This window comes from Centroberyx affinis, unplaced genomic scaffold (assembly GCF_046629955.1).
Source record: "Centroberyx affinis isolate AG114_WGS23_722 - 3 ecotype Tasmania unplaced genomic scaffold, CSIRO-AGI_Caff_v1 ptg004788l_1, whole genome shotgun sequence".
Taxonomy (NCBI): domain Eukaryota; kingdom Metazoa; phylum Chordata; class Actinopteri; order Beryciformes; family Berycidae; genus Centroberyx; species Centroberyx affinis.
Genome location: NW_027282326.1, coordinates 31,159 through 57,566, shown reverse-complemented (window position 1 = coordinate 57,566; position 26,408 = coordinate 31,159). Strand labels below are relative to the sequence as shown.

Sequence of the window (26,408 nt, the reverse complement as noted above, 5' to 3'; positions counted from 1 at the left end):
GTCTGTAGGAGTGTTTTGAGCAATGAAAGGTGAACTGTATAATCAATATGTGTAGCCTATGTTGTCCAAAGATATCTAATTAATGTAGAGGGGACCTTTCAACAACATGATTAGAGCAATTATTATCATAGTCAAACATTGAACAGATTCTAGAATTGCATTTTGTTGCTTTTTTTTTTTTAATTTATTTTGTTTAGTGTGCAAAATGAAGTTTTTTACTCAAAATTTGAGTGTTGTGGATTAGTAGAAATTACGCTTTTATTGTGAAAAAAAATCGGAGCGGAAGTCTTATTCTTGTTCCGGCTTGAGAGAAACCGAAAGAAAGTTTCCACCAAGTGAAACTACCAAGGAGGTTCTATATTAACAACTACTTGGACGAACAGAGACGGCTTTAGGTGAACTTCCATGAAAATACATTTCTGCAATGGAGGTTTCTGACCCAAACGACGACTGGAGAAGCTCCTACTTTCGACAAAAAGTCGTTGCACAAATGTGAGAGTTTTTTTTTGTACAGTTACAAACAGCTGTAAAGCAATGTTTCTAGCCTGTTTCTGTAACCTTAGTCAAACGTCAACTAATCAATATGTTTTGTTCTTTGGAAGTTGAACGTCCCGTCAAACTCAGTTTTAAAATTACTAAGTTAAAGAGTGAAGGTATCCCAAGTTTGAGTTTCTCTCCGTTTACCTCGCTATGTTTTTTTACTGGGGCTCGTTCAATCTAAATACGGTGTGCACCGGGTTTAACGTCATGTTTCCTGAAACGGTGTGCAACGGGCTTTGGGGTACGTTGTCTCTCGTTTGGTGGGTGTGTCAGAGGTCTGTTACCCAATCAGCAGCGACGTGTATATAAACCCCGCCCTATCACAGTTTTTCTTCATTGCTAAGACACATTTCTTGAAATTATTCTCCATTTCCCAAAACTCTAAACACAAATGCAAAACTGCACACTCATCTTCACAAACTTCAAACTTCCATGTCAAAACCAAACTCTCCACTCAAAACCATGTGATCTTACATCTAAACGAAACTTAAAACCTGTTACTGCAATGAATAATGGCACTTATGGTTTTCCCCCAGAACAACCTCTTTACACGATGAACACAATATAAAGACACAACACATGTATATATTTTCAACATTTTTAATTCCGCTATGTACTGTAGTAAAATAAACTGAAATTGAGTGGAAAAAGTAAATGTACCGCAAAAATATGCAACTGATAAAGAACGTAGAATACAGTAAAATAATTTCCATGTATTTACCAATGTAAACCAATTTTTTTTAAAAACACTTTGTAGATAAAGAAAGAAATCACATTTATTCTGCCTCAGCATCCCAATTTGAGAATCTCATCAGAAACTATTTGTCTCCTTGCCCTTCCTCTTCCTCTTCCACCTCCTCTCCTGTGTCCTCTTCCTCTACCTTCAGGTCTTTGTGGATCCATTGTTCCAAAACAAGTGAACTGACCCATGGCCCTTTTATCTATCTATCTATCTATCTATCTATCTATCTATCTATCTATCTATTTATCTATCTATCTATCTATCTATCTATCTATCTATCTATCTATCTATCTATCTATCTATCTATCTATCTATCTATCTATCTATCTATCTATCTATTTATCCTGAGGTTCTGATTGGTGTGTGAACAATTGTGACTCTTAGTGTTTGCACCAGGGGAATTGTGTGTTAATTGGGTTCAAGCTGTGATGACTTGAGTTAATGATATTGAATGCCAGTGCTTTCTAAATGAGCACATGGTGCAGCCAGTGATATATGAAGGGATTTGTGTGTAGAGTTTTTCACAAAAAGTTCAACAAATCTGAATCATGTGTGAAAACAGGGGAATAGTGTTTATAGTTTTGGGAAATGGGTCTGTCCTTTGGTAGATGGTGTCATGGTTTGGGATGTTTAGTTAACAGGCCCAGTTATAGTGTGTAAGCAATCGAGAAAAACTGTAAAAAGGCAGTGTGCACAACGGATCCAACAAAAGTCCTTTAGCGTCTGCTGCAGCTTGTTGTCTGCAACAACTGAACTACCTAGAAGACATGGTTGTATCTTTTGCTGTATGAACCATTGTGGAGTGACACTTTCATAAACTTTTCTACTCCACTCTACTCCTCTAAATATATAATGGTAAATATTACAATATCATATCACAACAACAGTGATCAGCAATAATGATAGGCCTAATACTCATAATAAAATAATTAGCTCATATAGATCCTAACACAGTCTCGAAGATAAGAAGTGGATTATCCTTCACCTGAAATGTTTGCCTTTTCATCCTGAAATGCAAATGAGGCAAATGCTGGATTGACCTCCAACACTCCCAGCATGTTCTTTTAATTCTTTTCCCTTTCAGTGAAGAGGCGAGGATAAAGGCTGGGACCCCACACACCAAGTCCAGCAATGACATGGAGAACCATATCTATGTCAAAGCCAAATCAAGAGTAAGTAATACTCCTGCGGATTAGAGTGTGTGCCAGTCTTTCAGCATAGAGCTGAACTGAAATGATCTGTTGTTTTCACTTTCACTATTGAGAACCTAGCACTCTTTTTCTAGGAGGAATATTTGTCTCTGGTGGCAAGGCTGATCATACACTTCAGAGACATTCGTAAGTATCTGACTTGCACATGTATTTGAAACAGGACAGGGAGTTTCTGTAGTAGTGAACGTGGCTGGTTAATTTTGGGATCTATGAGTCACTGACCCGTGGCTGAAAAGGCTAGTTTGTTACCCTGTTTGTTTTTTGGGAGCAGTTCCAAAGTTTCGGTAGTTATTGATGCAGTTCCTAATAGATTTTTTCTTATTTACAGACAAGAAGGCACATGGTGGTCCAGGTAAGTGGACTTGGGATTTTATCTATGTATGGATGATTTTTTATTTAATTTATTTTTCTTTGCTGTGTTCTGTCCTCTACTAGACCTGTCCACTACTAGACTCATAGTGTTCATGATTTCTGCTGTGCATGTTTGAGCTGCGTAATATTGTCTGTTGTCTACCCTTCTGCTAGATCCCATGAATGCCCTGACTAACCTGACAGGGGTTGGAGGGGGCCCAGGCGGCATTGGCATGGGGCCTCGCCCCACCGGTGCCCCAGTGGGTGGCATGGGGGCCATGGGGCAGATGCAGATAGGCCAGCATGCCATGGCAGGGGTGGCTGGAAACCCACAAGCCAGTGAGTGTTTTTTATTCACTGTGTTCTGTCCAGTACTAGTAATCTAGTGACCGACTAGTAACTACTATAATCTCACGTCATACTTCGCTGGTAATAGTGAAAGTGGCTGGTTAATTTTGGGATCCATGAGTAGGATTGGGTATCAAGAATGTCCAATTTGGTACTGGATCCAAATTGTAAAGAACCACAACTTTGTTCACCCAACAATTACAATTTTGTCATGATGTGCTCATCCTCATCTCCATTGAAACACTGGTGAAGTTTGTTTGTCAATATAACACACAGCAAGTTCACTACCACTGCTCTGTAGCAGCCTTCTCCAAAACAACTGGAATGGAAACTGAATGGAGTTAAGTTAAAAGCTGCATATATCTGGTGAAATTCTGTTACTAATGTTTTTTTAATATCAAAATATATATTGAAAAAAACAACAACAAACAAATATTGCAATGCCAATTTTGTCCAATATTATTCAGGCCTACTGGAAAGGTTACATATGCTGCTAGCAGTTTTAACGTTAGGAACTCATACTCAAGTTCAACAGCTGACATTTGCCTTTTATATTGCAAGTTAATGAAAGAAAAAATGATCATTCTGTATACCTTTTAGAACCCCAAGCCAGTACGAGTTCCCACAGCACCCCTCCTCCACCTCCAGCTCACACAGCCGAGAGAACCCGGAGTAAGGAAATTCTCTTTGCACTTGCGGAGAAAGGGAAGATGAGCACGGAGAGAGTGGATGAATGTCACCGAGCGGTAACAACATTTGTGGTAAAGGGGTTGCATCCCTTGGCAACAGTTGAGACCCCTCGGTTTAGGTAGGCAAAATACATAATTGATGTCTTGTTAGTCACATAAATATTTATGAATTTTACCCTTCTTTGATCTTTTCCTGCCGTAATGCATCAGAAACAGTTGTCAGAATAGCAAGTGTGAGAATTCTATGTTGTATAAGTGAAGTGAATATTTTCTCTCCAGGGAGATGATCAAGACCTTAAACCCCCAATACAGCCCTCCCTCCAGGGAAAGCCTGTCCAATCACTTGATCCCCGACTGGTACAACGTCGAAAAGGAAAACATAATATCAGAGCTGAAAAATGTCAGCAATGTTGCCATAACCACCGATGGCTGGTCAAGCACTTGCCAGGACCATTACCTTACAGTGACAGCACATTATCTCACTGAGGGAAAGATGCAACAGAAGGTCCTTAAAACCAAAGCGGTCTACAAAGCACAGGCGGTGGCAGCTGAGGAGATCGGTGACATTTTAGAGGAATTTGGACTCGGAGAGAAAGTTGTGGCTGTTACTGTTGATAACACAGCCGATATGGATGTAGCATTAAAAAAGTTACATCTCATAAACCTAGGCTGCTTTGCACATACGCTGAATCTTGGGGCACAGAGTTTATACACAATAAACTCTGTGGCAAAATGGACAGCAAAGATCCGGGACGTGATCGTTTGGATGAAGAGTTCATCCATGGCCGAGATTGTGCTCCAAGAGAAGCAACAGATTCTGAGTAAGAATCGTTGAAGTTCATTCTCAGCTATTATGTTGTCTGTATTTATCGTCAAGATAAAGTTGGCACTCATGTTGCATTCCTGCTTGTGTTCCTGCAGACCTGCCCCAGCATCCAGTCCTGCTGGATGTCAGCACACGCTGGAACTCACTTTACCTGACGCTGGAGAGATTCCTGGAGCAGTATCCCGCCATTCAAGCAGCTTTCCTGGATCAACGGCTGAGGAAGCCAGTGGAGAGGGACAGGTATGAATGAGGAGTTGACCACGGTAATTTGTTGTTGTTCATGAGGCACATGAATGAAGTAATGAAGAATAAATCTATTACCTAGCCAAGTGGAATAGTCCGTGGTAAAAGAATAATTCATCATTTGATTTCTGAACGTGGGAAATGTTTTCTTTCCAAAACAGACTTTCCCAAGTCACTGATGAGGACTTCAGAAAAGCGGAGGATTTTGTCAAACTTATGAGAGTTCTCTACACATCCGCTCTTAGAGTCTCAAGTGAGAATCACCCCACATGTGGCCAGATCCTTCCCATTCTGCAGACGTTAAAGAAGAACTTCACTGTGCAAGACGGAGATACAATGTTTGTGTCTACCCTAAAGACGACAGTCTGGTCTGATCTCTCCCAGAGATATCAGGTAAATAAATGATTACAATCAATGAATATTGCTTGCAATGAATTGTAATGTTTGATTTTTTTCTTCTTATCAAATATCTGTTTTCACAGAGCGACAACATCAGAGCCTTTCTTGAAGAGGCCACCGCACTGGATCCCCGGTTTAAGGATAAACTGGAGAATGACACAGTCTGGGACCGGGTCAGGGACAAAGTACTGGCAGCAAATACTACAGAGACAAAACAGGTATTCATTGTGAATGAGATTTGCGATTAGACCTTCAATTATCAAATATTAATCTCTGGCTATAATACTCTGTATGTTTCCCTTGTGTCTACTTGCTAATTACACTTGCAGCTAACAGACCGTGATGATGGTGAGAGGGACAGGGAGACAAGAACAATTTAAGTTATCTTTGATATAATTGTCTTTGTCATCAGCATGTGTTTTTTAATTTGATTTTCATCTTTGACATAAACTCTATAAATGTCTTAATTGTAAATACATGTTTTTTATTTTTTTTAGCCACCAATCTGCAAAAGGGCCAAGATGGCTCCCTTGGTGGAGCATTTTGCCGATGATGATGTCAGGAGGAACCAAAGTCAGAGCATCATGTCCATCCAGGAAAGGACTGACATAGAAGTGAGGATGTATAGGATTATGCCACCTATTATGACCTCTGAGGACCCAGCCCTCTGGTGGTGGCTCAGAAGACACATATATCCATTGCTGTCAGAGCTTGCCTCCTCATACCTGTGTGTGCAGGCCTCCTCTGCCCCCAGTGAGAGGGTTTTCTCTGCAGCTGGAGGTACAATCAGCCCAGAGAGATCTCGGGTTCTTGCAGAGAACGCTGACATGCTGATTTTTCTTCAGAAGAATTGTTGACTTCAGCAGAAAATAACGTTAGCAGAAGAAATGTTGGCGTTCAATGATATATGACACAATTGGCCATGCTATTTTAATAAACAGATTGAGATAGTGGGTTAGTATTTCTGGAACTGTTTTGAAATGGTTCTCCTCTTACCTACATAATAGGAAATGTTCAGTATCTATTGGAAATTTTGCTTCATCAGCTTCAGCATGTGGTGTGCCTCAAGGTTCCATTTTGGGGCCAATTTTGTTTTCTTTGTATATGCTACCATTGGGACATATCTGTGAACATGATGTGTCTTTTCAGTTCTATGCTGATGATACCCAGCTGCAAATGATTTTAGTAGATTAAACATTTTATGTAACTGTCTATATGATATCACCGATTGGATGGCCCACAATTTCCTCCAGTTAAACTCATGTTGAGGAAGAAATGGAAATGTTCTAATACTAAACAACATTCCTATATGCTCACTTAATATGTAACTTTTGACCCATATTTAGATATATTTAACACCCAAACTCATGAATATTGAATCTGCTTAACCATTATAAGATCAACAATTGACATTATAATACCCGGTCAGCTGTTATGAATCTTCCTCTACAGTTATTATTGGTTGTTCACTCTTGCTAATATGACCTCATACTTTCTTACCAATAGCTTTATTATATTCTATATGTATTAACATTATCATCCAGATTTTTAGTTCCTTGGCTCCCAACCTGCAGATTGAATAAACTGTCAAACTGCCACTCTTGTCCTGAGTTTTCTTTCACTCTCAAATAAAACATCAGTGATTGTTATATCTCGTCACACTGAACCAACAAGACTGCTGACCATTGTTCATGACGAAAGCTGCATCCTGTTTTATGTATATATGTATACATAATACACAGTACAGAGAGACAGGGCAGAGAGAGAGAGAGAGGGGATGACATGCAGCGAAGCGCACGCACCGGACCGGACCGAACCCGAACCCGCGCCGCGGCACTTCGGTTGGTATGCGCTCCACCAGTTGAGCCACCGGGGCGCCCCTCAACATCCTGTTTCAACAGAAAATGGATACTCTCAAAATGCCATTTCATTGTGACTTTAATTTGAAGAGACATTAATGTAAATAACCACACTGGAGACAGATACTTTTCACGGCACTGTTTGGCCTCATCTCTGTGGCATTGGATATAAGTTAGTGATTTTTATTCAGTTGCATAGATATCATGGCTAAACGACATTTTAATAAGTTGGCACCCTTTCATTGTATTGTGTAATATATACACACTACAGTGCAGTAGGCGGCGGTATGTACCTTGAACACAAGTTGGGGAGCCGCCATTACTCTCAAAGAGGAAGAAGGAAGACTTGTGGGAACATCAAACCCTTGGCTTTTAGGTGGAATTCTACGAAAATACATTTCTGCAATGGAGGTCCCTGGACCGGACAGCGATTGGAGAAGCCCCCAGTTTCGACAAAAAGTCGTTGCACAAATGTGAGCCATTTGGTGTACATTGTTGCTGCAATAGCTAGACCAATGCTTCTGTTTCTGTAACGTTAGCTAACTAATCAGCTAGCTAAGATAACGTTAGCCTAGCATCGATACGTTCCGTTCTCTCTGATGAAGAGGACGTCACGGCAAACATTGTTTAAAAAAAGTTGAATTTAATGCTGCCTTGCATATCGGCAAACTTTACATTTGACGCAGAACATGGCGTAAGACCAACCAATAAGGTCTTCAATTCGGCATACATCCAATCCACCAAGCAACACTTAGTTTCATTAAAATCTCAATGTTTACAATCAGTTCGTACTTGTAACTACCGTGCTCTACGCTATATTTCGGTGGAAATAACGGGCGAACCAGTTGTAAAAGTAAAAATGTTGAAATAAGTGCTGCTTGCTGCGTTGGGTGTTTACCGGCAAACGACTTGTAAAAGGTCTAAGTCATACTCTGTGCCGATTAACAAACCAACATGTAATTGCCGGATTGCTGAATGGAGTTTGGCGTGACGTTCTCTCATGCATGAACGGAGCGGGGCTAACGTTATCCGAGCGATTGTTAGGCAGTTTGTATTGACTGTAGCTAGTAATGAATATCACGTTGGGAAGAGTCTGGCTAGTGATATGTATTCGTCCCTTAACATTAACTCTATGTGAAATGATCCTAGTCAACAGATAGCTAACCTAGCATTGACGGCTAGTTTTAGTTGTTAGCTAGCTACTTGACTAGTGCATCGTATTTTCACCCGGGCTAGCTAGCTAAAGTTAGCACGAAGAGCTCACGTCTGATGTTACCGCTTTGACACCGCCGACGTTTGGCATTGTCTCACTATATCTGAGACGTGGGATGCAGCACGTTATTGTACTTTCCACTTGTTATTCTTAATTATTTTTTAATTCTTTATGTTTTGACCAGATAAAGTTTCTGTTCCCTTTCAGTGAGGAGGCGAGGATAAAGGCTGGGACCGCACACACCAAGTCCAGCAACGACATGGAGAACCATGTTTATGTCAAAGCCAAATCAAGAGTAAGTAATACTCCTGCGGATTAGAGTGTGTGCCAGTCTTTCAGCATAGAGCTGAAGCTGAAGCCACACACGTAGCTGGTTGAGAATGATGAGACCCCTGCATGGACAGTGTAATGCAGCTCTACTTGCTCATTAATAACATTCCTTCTCAGTATGGTCATGATCTGATGTTTTCACTTTCACTATTGAGAACCTAGCACTCTTTTTCTAGGAGGAATATTTGTCTCTGGTGGCAAGGCTGATCATACACTTCAGAGACATTCGTAAGTATCTGACTTGCACATGTATTTGAAACAGGACAGGGAGTTTCTGTAGTAGTGAACGTGGCTGGTTAATTTTGGGATCTATGAGTCACTGACCCGTGGCTGAAAAGGCTAGTTTGTTACCCTGTTTGTTTTTTGGGAGCAGTTCAAAAGTTTCGGTAGTTATTGATGCAGTTCCTAATAGATTTTTTCGTATTTACAGACAAGAAGGCACATGGTGGTCCAGGTAAGTGGACTTGGGATTTTATCTATGTATGGATGATTTTTTATTTAATTTATTTTTCTTTGCTGTGTTCTGTCCTCTACTAGACCTGTCCACTACTAGACTCATAGTGTTCATGATTTCTGCTGTGCATGTTTGAGCTGCGTAATATTGTCTGTTGTCTACCCTTCTGCTAGATCCCATGAATGCCCTGACTAACCTGACAGGGGTTGGAGGGGGCCCAGGCGGCATTGGCATGGGGCCTCGCCCCACCGGTGCCCCAGTGGGTGGCATGGGGGCCATGGGGCAGATGCAGATAGGCCAGCATGCCATGGCAGGGGTGGCTGGAAACCCACAAGCCAGTGAGTGTGTTTCCTCCATGTGGTGTTTGTTTGCCGTAAATGCGCCTCTTTCCAGACCGTTCACAATGGATGCTGGCTGCGTTTGACCCGCATATTTTGGCACTGACATAATTTGCCTGTAAAAGAGCCGCTCCTACTTTCAGTCTCCGCTTTGGCGCGATCAGTGTTTTTGAGACTTCTCCAGAACTCTGCTAACCAGCCCAACTGCTTCTCAGCTGTTGGATATCCTGTCTCTCTCTCTTTCTCTCTCTCTTTCTCTCTCGTGCTCTCTCTCTTCTCCTTCTAACTTACTGTTTATTAGGAGGTCCAGGCCAGATGCAGATGCAGCAGATCGTGCAAGCACAGCAGCAGCAGCAGCAGCAACAACAACAGTCCATCCAGTTCCAGCAGTTCCAGCAGGCCCAGCAGCAACAGAACGCCATGCAGCAGCAACAGAACGCCATGCAGCAGCAACAGAACGCCATGCAACAGCAACAGAACGCGGCCATCCAGCAGCAGTTCCAGGTGCAGCAGCAGCTGAAGCTGCAGCAGCTGCAGCAACAGCACCACCAGAACCAGCAGCTCCAGCAGCAGCACCAGAACCAGCAGCAGCAGCAGGCCCAGAACCAGCAGCAACAGAACCAGGTACACGTGAATCCCCCTTCTGTGTGGATGTCTGTAGGCATGGACAATGCCAGCTAGTCTTGGGGTGCAATTGGCAAAGTGTTAATATTAAAAAGCAACACATTTTTGGCTGTAATAGCCTTTTGTCAGGGTTTGCACCAAGGTTCAGCACTAGTTTTTAATACTAAAGCTTTCTCAGTTGTCCACCAAACAGTAGCTGACATTTTTGGATTCTTCTTGTTCTTTTTGATTCATGCACCGTGGAGGAGCTGCAGTGTTGCAACAGATCGTTTTGCCCTCTGGAAATCTGTTGGGGACGAACAACCAAACGCTGCCTGAAACGATACATTAGGGCTGCCACAAATGAGTGTTTTGAAAATTGATTAATCAGACCAATATTATAGCGATTGAGAAATGAATAAGTCCACAAGAAACCTAAGCATTGCCATTGTTATTAATAATAATGGTAAATGGACTGCATTTATATAGCGCTTTTATCCAAAGCGCTTTACAATGCCTACATTCACCCATTCACACACACATACACCGATGGTGGCAATTTGGGGTTCAGTATCTTGCCCAAGGACACTTCGACATGCGGACTGGAGGAGCCGGGGATCGAACCACCGACCTTCTGATTAGTGGACGACCCGCTCTACCTCCTGAGCCACAGCCGCCCCATAATAATAATATATATATATATATAATAATAATATTATTATTAGTACTGCACTTTTCTCAACATTAGCATAAGATAGCAGTAAGATAGCATGCTGGTAGTGGTTGAGAGCTCTGCAGTTAACAACATTAAAGGATAAGTTCTTCCATACCTGTAGTACTTGGATCCACAGAGAATATTGACTCCTGAGTCAGCTATTCGTTGAAATGGCGAGCTGTGTCTCTAGGCGTCTTGCTGCTAACAACGAGTCCAAATGGGATTTGTCAAAATACACAAGCTTGTTGAATGTCCACACATTGGCCAGGTTTCCCTGGTTGCTCTGGAGGAAATTAACAGGCTTCTGGTGATTATGCAAAGTTACTCTCATGCCAGGAATCATTTTGTCTTATGCAGGCTTCAATGCAGATGGTAGTTATCTCATTCTGGAACGAAACTCGTCAGCTAACCTGCCTGTACCCCTTTTATTCACATGCACCATCCGCTCTCCGCCCGGTGTCCGCAGATGCATCCGTCGAGACTCCAGCAGCAGCAGCAGATAGTCCAGCTGCAGCTTCAGCAGCAGCATGCTCAGGCCCAGGCCCAGGCCCAGGCCCAGTCCATCCAGCACATGGTTCAGCAGCAGCAGCAGCAGCAGCAGCAGCAACAGCAGCAGCAGCAGCAGCAACAGCAGCAGGTTCAGGCCCAGTCTCAGCCCCAGCCGGGCCAGATGCCCCCCCACTCGCAGCAGCAGCAGCAGCCCGGCATGGTGCCCCAGTCTCTGGCCGGCCAGATGCCTCCCGCTCAGCACGTGTCCATCAGCTCGCTCAGCCAGCAGCAGCAGCAGCAGCACCTCAAGCTCCAGGCGTTGCAGGTAAAGCAGAGGGGGAAAAGTGAGGGGAAATGGCATATCCAAAGAAATGTGAATTTCGTGGACATTTGTAGGAATCCTGTTTATACCAGCTGCACCTATAGAAGTATTTTGTTCTCAGAGCTGGGCAGAACTGTTGGTTTATTTTGTGTTAAGAGTCACAGTCACTGTAATGGCACAAAGTACAATAATTGCACAGGAATTTGGTGACATCCGTGCAGAGACATATGAACAACTTAGATTCACAGTACAAGCTGACACACATGGCATAAAGACAACAGAGCCTCACATACAGTGTTATGGACAGTGGACTGTAATAAGTGCTGCATAGGAATAGACTTTTTTCATATTTTTATACTCAAGAGTTTGATAGAAAGACTAGTTGGTCTGTTCTTTAGTCCGGATCAGGAGCTAAAGGTTGGGACAGTTACCGGTTAGAGTAGAAAATGATAAAGCCCCCAAAGTAGAAATACCATAATACATCTTCTATGGGTTTTGGTAACCTCATGACTTGGGGGCAGCTGTAGCCTAGAGATTAGAAATGCGGGCTTGTGACTGGAAATTCTCCTGCTTCGAATCCCAGACCAGCTGGGTCAGCGACTGTCCATGTGCCCTTGAGCAAGGCATTTCCTCTCTGACTGCAGCAGCGGACCTGCTCAGTTCCCAGCAGTATTATAATGTAGTTACACTGAGCAGCTCCCAGGTGTGACTGCTGCTAACTGTGAATTTGGAACAGGGCGTTGCTGAAAAACAAACCATCCCAGGTTAAATAAAGATCGATGCATTCATGAAGATTTTTTGTTTATTTTTGCATATAAATATGAAAAAACACAGCAAGAAGAAGAAAAATCTACAGTTTGAGCACCTGGTGCATCGGTTTATTCATTTGATTCTTCGGTTATAATTCATTCTTCATTTAAAGGCAGTAATGAATCCCAGAGTTTCTCTACCACTGAACAGGTGTGGTGGGTCTCTCTGCCTTAAAGAGCTGCTGACACTAAAATAATTTCCTCAGTCTGGGTTTCAGTGGAGAGTTTTAGTGTCCCCTGATGCTCTAGATGCTGTTTCAGAGGCTTTTCCACCTTGAGAATAAGAAAATCCTGGAGGAAACACTGAATACTTGTAATTTTTTGGGATCAAATTGGTAAAATTTAAAGATATTGAATATCGGCACAACATATTAGCCGCCAGTGACTTCAGTCTATAAATATTAGGTATCAGTATCTTCCTTCAAAACCTCACACTGGTTCAACCCTGCTATCAGCCCCGTCATAAGATGTGGGAAAACACAACATGGGGCTCCAGTAGTTTCTGCTTACACACCCCTCTGCTTGCATGCTTGCTTCCCTTGTGGTGTGTGTGTATGTGTGTGTGTTTGTGTATGTTTGGGTACCTGTGCACCCATGTATGTGTGTGTGTATACCTGTGTCTGTGTGTGCACGTATGTCTCTGTGCGGGTGTGCGTCTGTGCAAACCTGTATGTGTGTGTGTGTGTGTGTGTGTGTGTGTGTGTGTGTGTGTGGCCAGGCTCGGGCAGCCTTGCAGCAGCAGCAGCAGCAGCAGCAGCAGCAGGTCCAGCAGGCGCAGCAAGCAGCGCAGCAGGCCCAGCAGGCCGCAGCTCAGGCCCAGCTAGCCGCCGCAGCCGCTGTGCCCGGCCAGGTAAGACCGCAGCCCCTGCAAGCTCCTGTGTGTGTGTGTGTGTGTGCGTGCGTGTGTGTGTGTGTGTGTGTGCGTGCGTGCCGGGTAGGAAATTAGGGAATGCTAGGGTGAGTTGACACCGAACCTGAACTCTGACCTCCCTTTGGAGGGGGCACCAGAAAAGATGGATTTGGTCACAAAACAAAGAAAATCTAAATGAGAATCATAGACACAGTTGAATTGGATTGAATAGAATCTAATTGACAACATAAACAACATGATGGGAAATGCCAGAAAAACAGCAAGATGCATAAAATCAAAAGGGATATAAACACCACTAGTCCATACCCCGGGATGCGCGCGCCACAACTATGTGCAGACTTGCCAAAAATGCGCATAAACAGCGTAAATATGTGAAAATGGAAAAATCAGCTTTGTCAGTCCCTGCCTCTGCCAATGCTCAATGCCCATGTGCAGTTTCAGATTGATTGGCCAAACCATTGAGGAGCAAAATGGATGCAGACAGACAGACAGAAGGACAGAGTTTTCCTCATTTTATAGTTGGATATTGACATCAAATTAGGATTTCTACACAATTTTGATTTTCAGCATTTGATATAATAAAATTTCACTGTAAAAATTAGATACTAATCCTGCTGCTAATATACCTGATCTGACTATAATGAAAGGTTTTCTCTAACTTGAAAGTTGATTTGTAGGCTTGGGACTACAGCTTGTTTTAGGAGTCTGAAAAGCCTTTTAACAAAAACAATGCAGCCTCCTGCCATTTAGAAAGTGTAGAATTCAGTATTGCAATTATATATTTTTTTAAGTTAATTGTGCAACCTTAAGCTGGGCTCAGATTACAGGAGTTTTAAAATCCTAACCGATTTTGAAATCGGGTTGCATCGCGCACATAAGGAGAAACTTAACCGGTTTTCTTCTCTCAAATCGCAAACAAGCTCACACTACAAGTTTAGAGCATGAAGGTGCATCACACACTACAAGATATTATTAAGATTATCTCGCCAGACGGAGCTGCTGTACGCGACAATCCTCTCTGCACTATTCTTATTTTATTAGTTTTATTACCTTCCCTGTACTTTGTTCTGCTACTGTATTATACTGTACATTTCCCCTAGCGGTTCAGTAAAGTGCATCTTATCTTATCTTATTAGTTTCTCTGAGTTGGAAATCCCCCCCCGATGACATCATCAGTGGGTGAATTTTGGGACTTCCCACAGCCCGTCTCTGTGACACACAGGCAGTAGACAGACACGGTGCCGTCTCATAGCATGCGTTAGTGAGGACCAATATATGGAGATGAGGTTAAAAAAAGGACAAAGTGTTCCTTTAAGAAAGCAAGGTATCGAAAGTCTGCATTGGTTAATAACCAGTGTGAAATTTGATTATATTTAATTATGATGATTTATATAATTATTTAATATCAGGATTAGTATTGATATTGAAAACATTTCCATCAACACCAACAGCCCTCCCCCCCCCCCTCTGCCAGCAAGCATTACTGTTGTCATAGCAACCATTTATCCTCTCCTCTTTGACCCTATAGGAAGAGCTGCATGTCTATCAAGCTTTGCCCAGCCATGTCTGCCCCTCCATATCGGAGTTGAGAACACCAGTGTCACTGTGTGTGTGTGTGTGTGTGTGTGTGTGTGTCCTGGCGTTTCTCTCGTCTCTGCTCCTCACACGTCCCGCTGTTGTCCCCCTCTGTCCTCCTCCAAAGTTGTTGAACCGTCCCGGGCCGATGTCGATGTCGATTCCGCCCCGGTTGCCCCGCGCCGCCCCGAACCCCGCCATCCCCCCCCCGAACGCTGCTGCGCTGGGAGGACAGCAGATGCCGCAGGTATTTACCCCCGACCTCTGACCCCTGCTGCGTCCCTGACCCCCCACCCCTCCCACTTCGCCTCGCCTCGCCTCGCCCCGGCTCCTGGCGCCACATCAGCTCTGTCATCTCCTCCTTGCGATTGGCTGATCTTCTTTCTCCTCTTGTCCAATCGCCTTTAGCAGGTGCAGCAGCATCAGATGATGTCATCGCCCTCCCCGGTGCAGGTCCAGACGCCCCAGTCCATGCCCCCCCCTCCCCAGCCGTCACCCCAGCCCCCCACCTCGCAGCCCAACTCCGCCAGGTAAACAGATCGGTTTGAACCAACTCACGGCTCTAGTCGATATTCTATACTCATAACAATAAGTATTTTGAGTCTGTCTTTTTGTTTTTTAAAATTCTTTATTTAGGGATAACAGGGATTTAAATTACAAGAGACATACATCAATACAGTAGAGATATTGATATATTGATAAGCAGAGGTTTCACACAGTTGAATTGTATCATTATGCACATGTACAATTTTCCTCTTTCCGAAATCCTACTAGATTTTTTTTATTTATTACAACAATTGTAGGTTTCTAGAACTTTGTACAGGCTGAGAAAGGTAGGTGTGTCTGTATAGAGTTGGGAGAGGTTTCGACAAATCAAATATGGGGAGAGACAAAAGAGGGAGGTAGGAGACCAGAAAAAAACAATGATGAGTTTTGTTAATAAAAATAAAACAACCAAAACAGATTATTCATTTGTCACTTCCACAAAATCTAGCCATAAGGGCCGCACATAAGAGACCCATTTCGACCAGAATTGAATAAATGTATTTTTTGGAAGACGGAGTGAAAAAGTAATTTTTTCCATTAGATATATTTAATTTACCAAGTCTATCCACTCCTGTATTCTGGGGGGGGGTCAGGAAGCAACCAACGTCTGGTAAGAGCTGTTTTACAAGCAGATATCAAAAAGCCAAATAAGTCTATACTCAAAATCAGTCTTTCCTAAATACAGTGTGCAAAAATGCAAAGATAATTGAGTCTGTCTGTCTTAAGATGATTCCTAACTTCAGAAGAGACCTGTAATTTGCTTTACTTTCATGCTGTCAATCATGTTGTAAGAGTAGGCAGTAGTATGTTTTGGTTTTTTTTGTTATTGTTTTTTCATTTCTTGTGCCATACCTCTGCTGAATGAACTCGGAGGAGACGCTGTAATGCTAAAGTTAAGATGTTCTGTGTCTCCTCTCTCCAGCTCCGGCCCCACTCCTTCTCCGGGGGGTTTCCAGCCCAGCCCCTCCCCCCAGCCTTCCCAGAGCCCGGCCACGGCGCGCACCCCACAGAATTACGGGGGTCCCCTCCCCCGGGCCCCTTAACACCCCAGGTACTCTGCCTCCCAGCTCCTCACACACTCAAGACCGGTACTTCGTAATCGGCTCGTACTTAACGACGAAGCTGTTGTAGATTCACGCGGGCCAGTCTGGGGACTTAACAGGGTACAAGTAAGGTCGCCCTAACTTTCTGTCTCATTCGGAAATAACTGTAGAAGCAGAGCAGGGGTTTCTGGCACAACTTCACCTACTTCCAAGGTGCATGGAGAAGGGAAAAAGAAGGTCAAAACTCCAGCAACACTTCAGGGTCAGGGTCAGGGTCATCATGAAACATATTACAAACAACATTTAAATAGGGTAGCAGAAAAAATTCAAAAGGTGAACAAATAATAAAAGACAACCAATCATATGCATCCACACACATATCAGCCAATGGGGTACCTACAAAGATGGGTTGGGTATATGGTCATGTGGCTTTAGGCAAATCGTAGTCCCAGACTGGCAGAGAGGCAAGGGGAGTGTCCAATAAGGGGCATGGGTGACACCATATTGGGTCATAAACTGGAGAAGTGCAACTAGGAGGATATACATTCGGAAATAACGTCAATAAACATAAGCAAAGCACGCTCTCCTTCATGGGCTCTTTAACTGTACAGATCTACGCACCGGCTGCACGTATTCTCCCTCTGCAGGTGACACTGAAATGGGAGCAGAAGAAGACATTTGGTCCAAAGTATTGAACAGTTACAAAAATTCAATATCACACACATTGTAACGGCCCGGCGCCTCCTGTGGTTTTGCCCGGCAGGTAACCCCAGTTCAGTGATGAGTCCGGCGGGGGCGACGTCTCTGGAGGACCAGCAGTACATGGAGAAACTGAAGCAGCTCTCCAAATACATCGAACCCCTGCGCAGGATGATCAACAAGATCGACAAAAACGAAGGTAGGCCCTAACCCCCCCCCCCGGCTCATGTCAGGCCTAGAGAACGCATGCTGATCTCAAGAGGATAAATATGAAATGATCATAACAAAAATACATTTCTGTGGGGGAGAAGCTTTCTAGTGATTTCATCTCTATAGCCGATATGTCCATTTTTGGGGAGGAAATTCCTGAAGTTCATCATTTAATTTCTCAAAAATATGATTTTGTCTTTAAAAGCGCTGTCAATTTCTTTACCAATGGTTTGGGTTACTTAGTATTTTGTAAAAAATAATATTTTTCAATAATGACCCAAAAACCATTTTGTAAGAGTTGGTGTCAGTTTTTACAAATGCCAACTATCTCATTTTGGAATGAAACTCATTTGAAAATGAAAATTTTAGAGCTAAGATGGCAAAAATTTTGATGGTACCAAAAAACATTTGTTAGTCTATTCCCCCTTTCCTGACTAATTTTAACTAAAGTTTACTATCCATTTTTGAAAAACATCCATTTCTGAAATTCATCATTCTATATGGATAAACTATAGAGGATCCAGCCTGTAAACTTGGTATTTTGTCAATAAAGCTCATTACATACTGTTCTTTTAAAAAGTACCACAACATCTATGCTTATGCTATCAGTCATCATGACTAGGTGTCACTTTTTCAAATTGTGGGTTTCTCACTTTTCTCTCTCATGTCTGTGGTCTCATTTCCACTGATATGACGTTTTTTCTAATTTCACTTTATTTTGTTTTGTGTCTTAACAGACAGAAAGAAGGACCTGAGCAAGATGAAGAGTCTTCTGAACATCCTTACAGATCCCAATACCAGGTAAGAAAGGAACTGTGTGTGTGTGCGTGTGCGCGTGTGCGTGTGTGTGTGTGTGTGTGTGTGTGTGTGTGTGTGTGTGTGTGTGTGTGTGTGTGTGTGTGTGTGTGTGTGTGTGTGTGTGTGTGTGTGTGTGTGTGTGTGTGTGTGTGTGTGTGTGTGTGTGTGTGTGTGTGTGTGTGTGTGTGTGTGTGTGTGTGTGTGTGTGCATGAGTGTACACAGGCGCACGTTGATTTTTCTGTGGCTGGCCAAACTGAGCCAGCAGCTTGCGGTCGGACCCAACACACATTCATACAGAGGAAGAGATTCGGCGTCACACTTGTTGTCAAAACCTGAAGCCCAGAGTGAGGCTTGGCTTTGATCGTTTGCATTCGGTAACGATATAAAAAGACGTGTTAATGCAGAACCAGTCTAGAGAGGTTTTGAATGAACGTTGACCAGTGATGGGACGATATTCTTATCTCACGATACGATTAGATACGTGATGTGAGGTTCACGATTTGATACAACCACGATACGATGTGATAAATAAAAGTTCAGTGGCAACAAAGTCTGACTAAAATCTTTCTAGCGATGCCAGAATGTAAACAACAATTTAAAAATGTCATTACAAAGTGACAATAATATAATGTGGATGGAGAGCTTGTGAAACTGTGATGGTCAAGCGTCTCATTTGTGATTACTACAGCAGAATAACATGGAGCTGATATCACCATTCATCTTCCTGATCCACCATATTATCTACCGTATTGTCACATTTTTGTATCGCGATATATTGAATTTCGATATATCGTCCCACCCCTAACGTCGACACAAGTTGTGGTGGCGGTGAATTGGCGTTAGCGGGACTTGTCCTGTTTTATCTTCTGGACGATTTGAACTGGAGGTTCGCTGTGAACCGTAGTGATGATCCTGATCATACTGATGTCATGTTGCTGTGTGTGTGTTTCCCCGACTCGGCAGATGTCCCCTGAAGACGCTGCAGAAGTGTGAAATCGCCTTGGAGAAGCTGAAGAACGACATGGCCGTGGTAAGCTGTGTGTTGTTGTGTTTTTGATGGGATTTGTCAACAACTAGAGCTACAGGTTAGACAGGCGGGGTTGGGAAAATCTGGGCGGGGGAAGGTGAATGAGATCCACTTCCTCCTCACCTACAGTCGAGGCTCCCAATAGTTTGCATGCTCAGCTTACCAGATAAATAACATCTAACGTCCATATCAGTGACCCCAGGTTAACTTTAACACTGAAGCGATGGGGCCTTGTTCTGTTCTTTCTTTCCCTTGAGATAATTAAGCTTAAATTAAAGGGAGCTCCATCGTTATGAAATCACTTCATAAAACACATTTCTACAGGCAGGCTTTTATATTTTCCTACTAGTCATTTTCTATATTTTTATTAAATTCTAATAATTTTATCAGTCTATAGGAGAAATCACCGCACCCACATAGCACTGTTCAAAACAGTAGTAAAACCCCAGTTACAGACAGTAAGTGAAAGCCAGTAAGTTAAAATCACTTTCACTGACAGAAGTATTTCAGTAGAGAAAGTGGTTCACACTCCAAAAAGTTTTCCAAGACCTTTTATGTTCTCATTAGAAACTGAAAACTTTTTTTTTGAGTGTGAACCACTTTCTCTACTGAAATACTTCTGTCAGTGAAAGTGATTTTAACTTACTGGCTTTCACTTACTGTCTGTAACTGGGGTTTTACTACTGTTTTGAACAGTGCTATGTAAAACTAATTATATATACAGTACTGTGCAAAAGTCTTAGGCAACCTAGATTTTTTTATATAGAAATGTTGTCTTAGATGTGTATTCATTTATTTTCTGCCTTAGTGTGTCAATAGACTGCTCTTTATAGTACATTTTTGGATATTTAGAAAATTTCATTTCATTATTTTTGAAAGCATCTTTGCTTTATGGATGTTGTTGAAGCCATTTTGCAGATTTGCCTTATCGATTCATAATTATGTTGAGATATCATGCATTTTCTGTTGTGAATTATGCTAATCATGCATTTTCTGTTGTGAATTATGCTGATGTGTGTCCTGTGTCGAGGTTTCTGTTGTTTTGTTTGTTGTTGCTATTGTGATAAATTGTGATGATCTGATGTCTGATAGAGTGATGTCATCTGTAGGCGCCCCTTTGATTTAGGACAGGTGACCAGGTGTTCACGAGGACGGAAGGGCAAACAGTTTTCAACCGCACAACTAGTCATTTGCTATGCAGAGCCATCCTTTTTTGTTCAGTTTAGTTGAAGCTGAATTTATTTATTTTCTGTTTGTTGTCCAATAAAAGGACAAACCATGACATTGAGAACAAGAGAATGAATTCTGACTGCTCCTAACAGATGTTTTTTACATGTGCCGAAGACTTTTGCACAGTACTGTATACATATGTATAAAATGAAACCACTAACTGGCCCGTCCCTTCCCCTCTGCAGCCCACCCCGCCCCCCCCACCGGTGGCCACCAAGCAGCAGTACCTGTGCCAGCCGCTGCTGGACGCCGTCATGGCCAACATCCGCTCGCCGGTCTTCAACCATTCCCTCTACCGCACCTTCTCCCCGGCCATGACCGCCATCCACGGGCCGCCCATCATGTAGGTTCAGCCGGACAGAGGAACTCTCCCTTCGGCTCACCTGCCGAGAGCTGCTGCACTGAAAACACTGAAAACACCTTTACCTGCCGAGAAGAAATTATACCTTCCCAATTACTTTACATTTTTCATAGAAATATGTCACTACACCTGTTTTCAGTGCTATTTCATTTACAGAATCAGGTGTAAATCACTGAATAGATTTACTGTTTTAACTTAAAACTTACTTTGTCATTCATAAAATTTATCTTTTTTTTTTTTTCAATTAGAATAACATTAAGCTTCAAGTAACGCTAGGCTAGTTAACCATCCAGGCAGCAGGGAAACAGAAGTTAAGAAGCTACTGCTTTGTGTAGCGCAGCGTAAGAGGCAGCCAATCAGGAGCCTGCTTTATAGAGAGCCATTGTTTTTGCTTTGATATGATTGGCTCACGGTCAGAGAGAGTGTACGGTGGTCAGCAAGGACAAAATTTGAGAAGAGGCAAAACCAAAAAAACAGCATACATTTGAGGCATTCAAGTATTATCATATGGTGAGGAGACTAACTGATTATCCGCCAAAGACTAATTTTACTGGCATTTGGCGCTTGGCAGGTGGTTAATATTAACTAAAAGTAAACTATAGAAAAGTTAAATAAATATTGGGCCCTGGTCATGATGATACTGAAAATTTGACTTTGGTGCTGATAACATCCAGAGTATCGTAAGAGTATAGAGTTTAAATCCTAAAATAGTTTTGTAGAACTGAAAAAACTACAGAGACAATGAATAACCTAAAATAACATGAAATAACACTTGAATTGTTAACTGCAGTAATTGCACCAGTAAACTGAGTTTCAGGACAGAGCAGGAGCTCCAAATGATGAGTGACCACCTGCCAAACTGTCTGGCAGGATGGAGACAGATGTGACAGATCTACCGGCTGCATCTGCCCGGTGTTAATTTCCCCCCTCTGCTCCTCAGGGGTCCCAACATCGCCGGCCGCAAGAGGAAACACGAGGAGGACGAGCGGCAGACCATCCCCAACATCCTGCAGGGCGAGGTGGCTCGCCTCGACGTCAAGTTCCTGGTCAACCTGGATCCGTCCTACTGCAGCAACAACGGCACCGTGCACCTCGTCTGCAAACTGGGTACGCTGCCAGAGATGGAACGAAAATGATAAACGGGTCCTCAGAAAGGCTTAAATGTCTTAAATCAAGGTGTTACATGGTCTTGACTCTTTAAATCTAGCTTTTTAATTCTTAAATTCAGATTTTAGAGGTTCTAAAAGTGTTTTGGTTTCTTTGTGCGTTTTTTTTCCAGTAGGAAATCTGCCCAGTCACACAGATCTGTATTCTGATTGGGCTACAGTACTTTTTTTTTTTTTTCTTAGATTATTTTTTGGCCTTTTTGCCTTCATTGTTATAGTTTTACAGTGGAGAGAGGCAGGAAAGATTAGGAGAGAGAGAGGGGGATGACATGCGACAAAGGATTTGAAATTGCTTTCCTGTTTGATTCTAACTTGCATTAAATGGGGCTTAAAAAGTCTCGAATTGAACTTGATGACACTTGCAGGCAGCCTGGTAATTTTTTAAGAACAAAATGAGTTGCTCTCAAGTCAGTAAGACAGAATATAGGGATCAGTGTAGCCATGTGTGTTCCCACATCAGATGCTATAATTTAGAGCACTTCAGCACTTGTTTGAGGTGTAAACACGCAGCACATCATGGAGATGTAACTGTTTGACTCTCTTCTCTCCTCTGTGTCCAGATGATAAGAACCTGCCCAGCGTCCCTCCGCTGCAGCTGAGTGTCCCTGCAGATTACCCAGACCAGAGCCCCCACTGGGCCGACGACGGAGAGCAGTACGGTAAGAAACCATTATATAACTACAATGTATAACCTCCTCCTCTCCTTGTCTCCTCTCCTCTCTCCTCTCCTTTCCTTGTCTCCTCTCCTCTCTCCTCTCCTTTCCTTGTCTCCTCTCCTCTCCTTGTCTCCTCTCTCCTCCTCTCCTCTCCTTGTCCCCTCTCTCCTCTCCTCTCCTCTCCTCTGCTTGTCTCCTCTCCTCTCTCCTCTCCTCTCCTTGTCTCCTCTCCTCCTCTCCTCATCTCCTCTCCTCCTCTCCTCATCTCCTCTTCTCCTCTCCTTGTCTCCTCTCCTCCTCTCCTCTACTTGTCTCCTCTCCTCCTCTCCTCTCCTTGTCTCCTCTCCTCTCTCCTCTCCTTTCCTTGTCTCCTCTCCTCTCTCCTCTCCTTTCCTTGTCTCCTCTCCTCTCCTTGTCTCCTCTCTCCTCCTCCTCTCCTTGTTTCCTCTCCTCTCTCCTCCTCTCCTCTCCTCGTCTCCTCTCCTCCTCCCCTCTCTCCTCTCCTCTCCTCTGATTGTCTTCTCTCTCCTCTCCTCTCCTTGTCTCCTCTCCTCTCTCCTCCTCTCCTCTCCTTGTCTCCTGTCCTCATCTCCTCTTCTCCTCTCCTCCTCTCCTCTCCTTGTCTCCTCTCCTCTCCTTGTCTCCTCTCCTCTCCTTGTCTCCTCTCCTCTCCTCTCTCCTCTTCTCCTCTCCTTGTCTCCTCTCCTCTCCTTGTCTCCTCTCCTCCTCTCCCCTCCTTGTCCCCTCTCTCCTCTCCTCTGCTTGTCTCCTCTCCTCTCTCCTCCTCTCCTCTCCTTGTCTCCTCTCCTCTCCTCTCCTTGTCTCATCTCCTCCTCTCCTCTCCTTGTCTCCTCTCCTCCTCTCCTCTCCTTGTCTCCTCTCCTCTTCTCCTCTCTCCTCTTCTCCTCTCGTCTCCTCTCCTCTCCTTGTCTCCTTTCCTCTCCTCTCTCCTCTCATCTCCTCTCCTCTCCTTGTCTCCTCTCTCCTCTCCTCCTCTCCCCTCTCCTCTCCTTGTCTCCTCCTCTCCTCTTCTCCATGGTGGGACACACAAACACAAACTGCTCTCCAATTACAGTAGAGGGATAACAATAATACCTTACTTTATCAATCCTCTTTTCACAGCGTTTTCTTTTCTCTCTTTTACTCTTGGCCACTGACCTGAGGGAGTAGATAGTGTTTGTTTAGTCATTTTCCCTATCCAGATTTTCCCAGCTGGTCCAGGGATTCAAACTAGCAACCTTCCTTCCATCAAAAAACATAATTACAGATAAAAAAGCAAGAGAACGGACACGGCACAAATATGAAGATATGGGGCTCGAGCTGTTTGTGTCTAAAGCATGTTGACAGCGACTGAAAAATAAAATGTTTCTGAAGTGTTTGTGGTGGTTTCTCCTCGCCAGGTGCCAACATGTTCCTGCAGACTGTTCACAAGAACATGACGTCCAAGCTGCTGCAGCTTCCTGACAAACACTCTGTGACCGAGCTGCTGAACACCTGGGCACAGAGCGTCCGGCAGGCCTGCCTGTCCGCAGCCTAGACGCCCACCCGAAACACCACAGAAAACCTGCTACACTGAAAATATACAAAAAATTTCAAAGCAAACGTCTAGATTTTGGGCATTTTTGCTGACGCGGCTTACGCAGAGCGGATGACCGGGACTGAGCAGGTAGAGGTTCAGGTGTGTTGGCAGGACGCTGTCGCCGGGATCGAACTGTAATTCAAGTGACATCGTTGGAACCGACTTGGACTTTGCTTACAAGCATTTTCAGCAGCTCCACATCAGACAGTAGAAGCCCCCATCCGGCACACATCGACACAGGTCCGCAGCGTCCGCTTTACATCCCATCACGACTTTAACAACTTCTGGCCAAGCTACAAAGTGAAGATTGCTCCATCTTGGAATGAAGCGGGGATCTCAGAAATATCACAGAGGAAAGGTACCAGGAGGAGCGCTTCACGTGTCCTTAAACAACCTCAGCTGCTCTTGGAGGCCTCGAATTGTACTGGAAACAAAGTAATGAACTATTAGGATCACAGTTGTGTTATTGTTGCATAAAAAAAAATCCAAAGTCCAGGCTAGACCAGATGAAGGCATACATGACACACATTTAATATCTTAGCCCTCTCCAGTTAATGGATTTTTACTTTCAAACTCAAAAGTGCCTGGACTAGGATTTTTTTTTTTATGCCACAAGAACACATTTGTGGTCGTAATATTAACTTTCTCCAGTTTTGATCATTAAATCAAATCATCAAAGGCTACAGCTAGGCATAAGGTTTCCAGAATGGCATAATGCCAACCAGCCACAGTGACTGGTCAATCAAAATTCGCCAGCCACTTTTCACTTCATTAACAGCCAACATGGACCATCCAACATGGAAAGTGGCAGCTAGAGCAGGTTGAAGTGAAGCAGAGAGTTTGGATTGTGTTTTTAGGTGGAAATTACGATGCTTTGCAGCCTTGTAGCTCTGCCAGAAAGTGATAATGCGATTTTAAGGCTCCAAAGTGCTGAACTAGCCAGACTTGAAATAGAAATTACGGAAGATAGGATATAAATAAAGGAAGATGGCACGCTGTGTGCCCTTATATTTCATCTCAATATCAGACTTCGCACCATGTAATCTGCTGAAATCATTTATTCTAGTGTTTGTTCCGCTGCCTTCCCAAAATGCAACAGATCTAGTTTGTCTCTGTTTATTAGATTTTTATTGGGATGGAGAGGGTTTAAGTATGAACGGTAATTTTCCATTTCCTACCACAAGAGAGTGCAGTTGTGATATTCTGTACAGCTGACCTGAGGTCTGTCATACTGAGGAAAGAAACGTGTAAAGATATAAACACTTGGGTTTTCACAGCTTTGAAGTGTGTATATACTGTCCTTTTTGCTATCAGTAATAAATACTTTTCTGTTTACCCGTTTTATTCAGAAATCCGTTTTTCCGCTCTGTAAGATGATATTTCACTGCCTTTCCTTATTTTTTAGCAATATTAACACAAAGAATATAAACACTTACACATGATATTCACATCTGAGATAACCTTAACTCCATAGTTCACATTCAGTTAAGTTAATTGATACTGAATTATTTCTAAAGGCCATGATTAGATCCAGTCTTGATGCAGTTAAATATAGTTGTCATTGTGGTAGTTTTTATTTTTATTAATTATAAAATCCAGAAGAAAAAACTGCAGTTGAGAGGTATAAACATTAAAAAAAAAAAAAAAAAAAAAAGGAGAGGAAAAGCCTGCGAGTCTACATTTTTATTTTCTGCAGTCTGAGTCTACTTGTCTCTCCAGCCACTGAACAATCAGTAATAACATACAGTACTTAACTAATTAAGGATTTTGGTTATTTCTATGCACACAACACCCAATAACCTCTACTGGATATTTCCTGTATTCCTTCTTGCTGTCAGCATGTCTTTAATCTGTGATCCTCCTTGTTATGTGAGAGCCCAACTTCATACAGACCAGGATGGATGTTGGAGGGATAAAGAGTAAAAAAGGCAACACTGATATCATTTTCACAGTTGTAGCACCCAAAAAGTGAGCCTAACTAAAATGTATATGGTATTTGCTAAAAAAGAATGTAAAGTGGCCGACCTGACCTGTCGCTGACCTGTGATCAGTTCTGTCAGAAATAACAATAATAAGAAACACTGGGGAAAGGGAAAAAAGAGGAGTGAAGCTGACCAGCAGGGGCATTAGTGGTCACTTTGTGCAGCATCCACTTTCACTTTAAC

General features: G+C 43.0%; 2 protein-coding genes across 2 annotated transcripts; both read left to right on the top strand.

Moving 5' to 3' along the window:
• Positions 1 to 343: 343 nt before the first annotated feature.
• Positions 344 to 5,729, top strand: LOC139666082 (E3 SUMO-protein ligase ZBED1-like). The gene is made up of 11 exons (XM_071545179.1): positions 344 to 492; positions 2,367 to 2,454; positions 2,568 to 2,619; positions 2,822 to 2,845; positions 3,019 to 3,183; positions 3,793 to 4,000; positions 4,161 to 4,702; positions 4,803 to 4,947; positions 5,196 to 5,343; positions 5,433 to 5,567; positions 5,679 to 5,729. The coding sequence occupies exons 1-11, from the start codon at positions 425 to 427 to the stop codon at positions 5,727 to 5,729; spliced, it is 1,626 nt and encodes a 541-aa protein (XP_071401280.1). The 5' UTR covers positions 344 to 424.
• Positions 5,730 to 7,547: 1,818 nt separating this feature from the next.
• LOC139666079 (mediator of RNA polymerase II transcription subunit 15-like) lies at positions 7,548 to 25,570 on the top strand. Its single transcript, XM_071545175.1, is given in 20 exon segments — positions 7,548 to 7,681; positions 8,629 to 8,716; positions 8,928 to 8,979; positions 9,182 to 9,205; positions 9,379 to 9,549; positions 9,848 to 9,981; positions 10,042 to 10,167; positions 11,328 to 11,723; positions 13,218 to 13,331; positions 15,055 to 15,174; positions 15,345 to 15,457; positions 16,396 to 16,488; positions 16,490 to 16,524; positions 17,280 to 17,414; positions 18,163 to 18,226; positions 19,188 to 19,254; positions 20,667 to 20,824; positions 21,783 to 21,949; positions 22,569 to 22,667; positions 24,065 to 25,570. Coding segments are annotated over 20 exon segments (2,361 nt in total). The 5' UTR covers positions 7,548 to 7,613; the 3' UTR covers positions 24,202 to 25,570.
• The last annotated feature ends 838 nt before the right edge of the window (positions 25,571 to 26,408 follow it).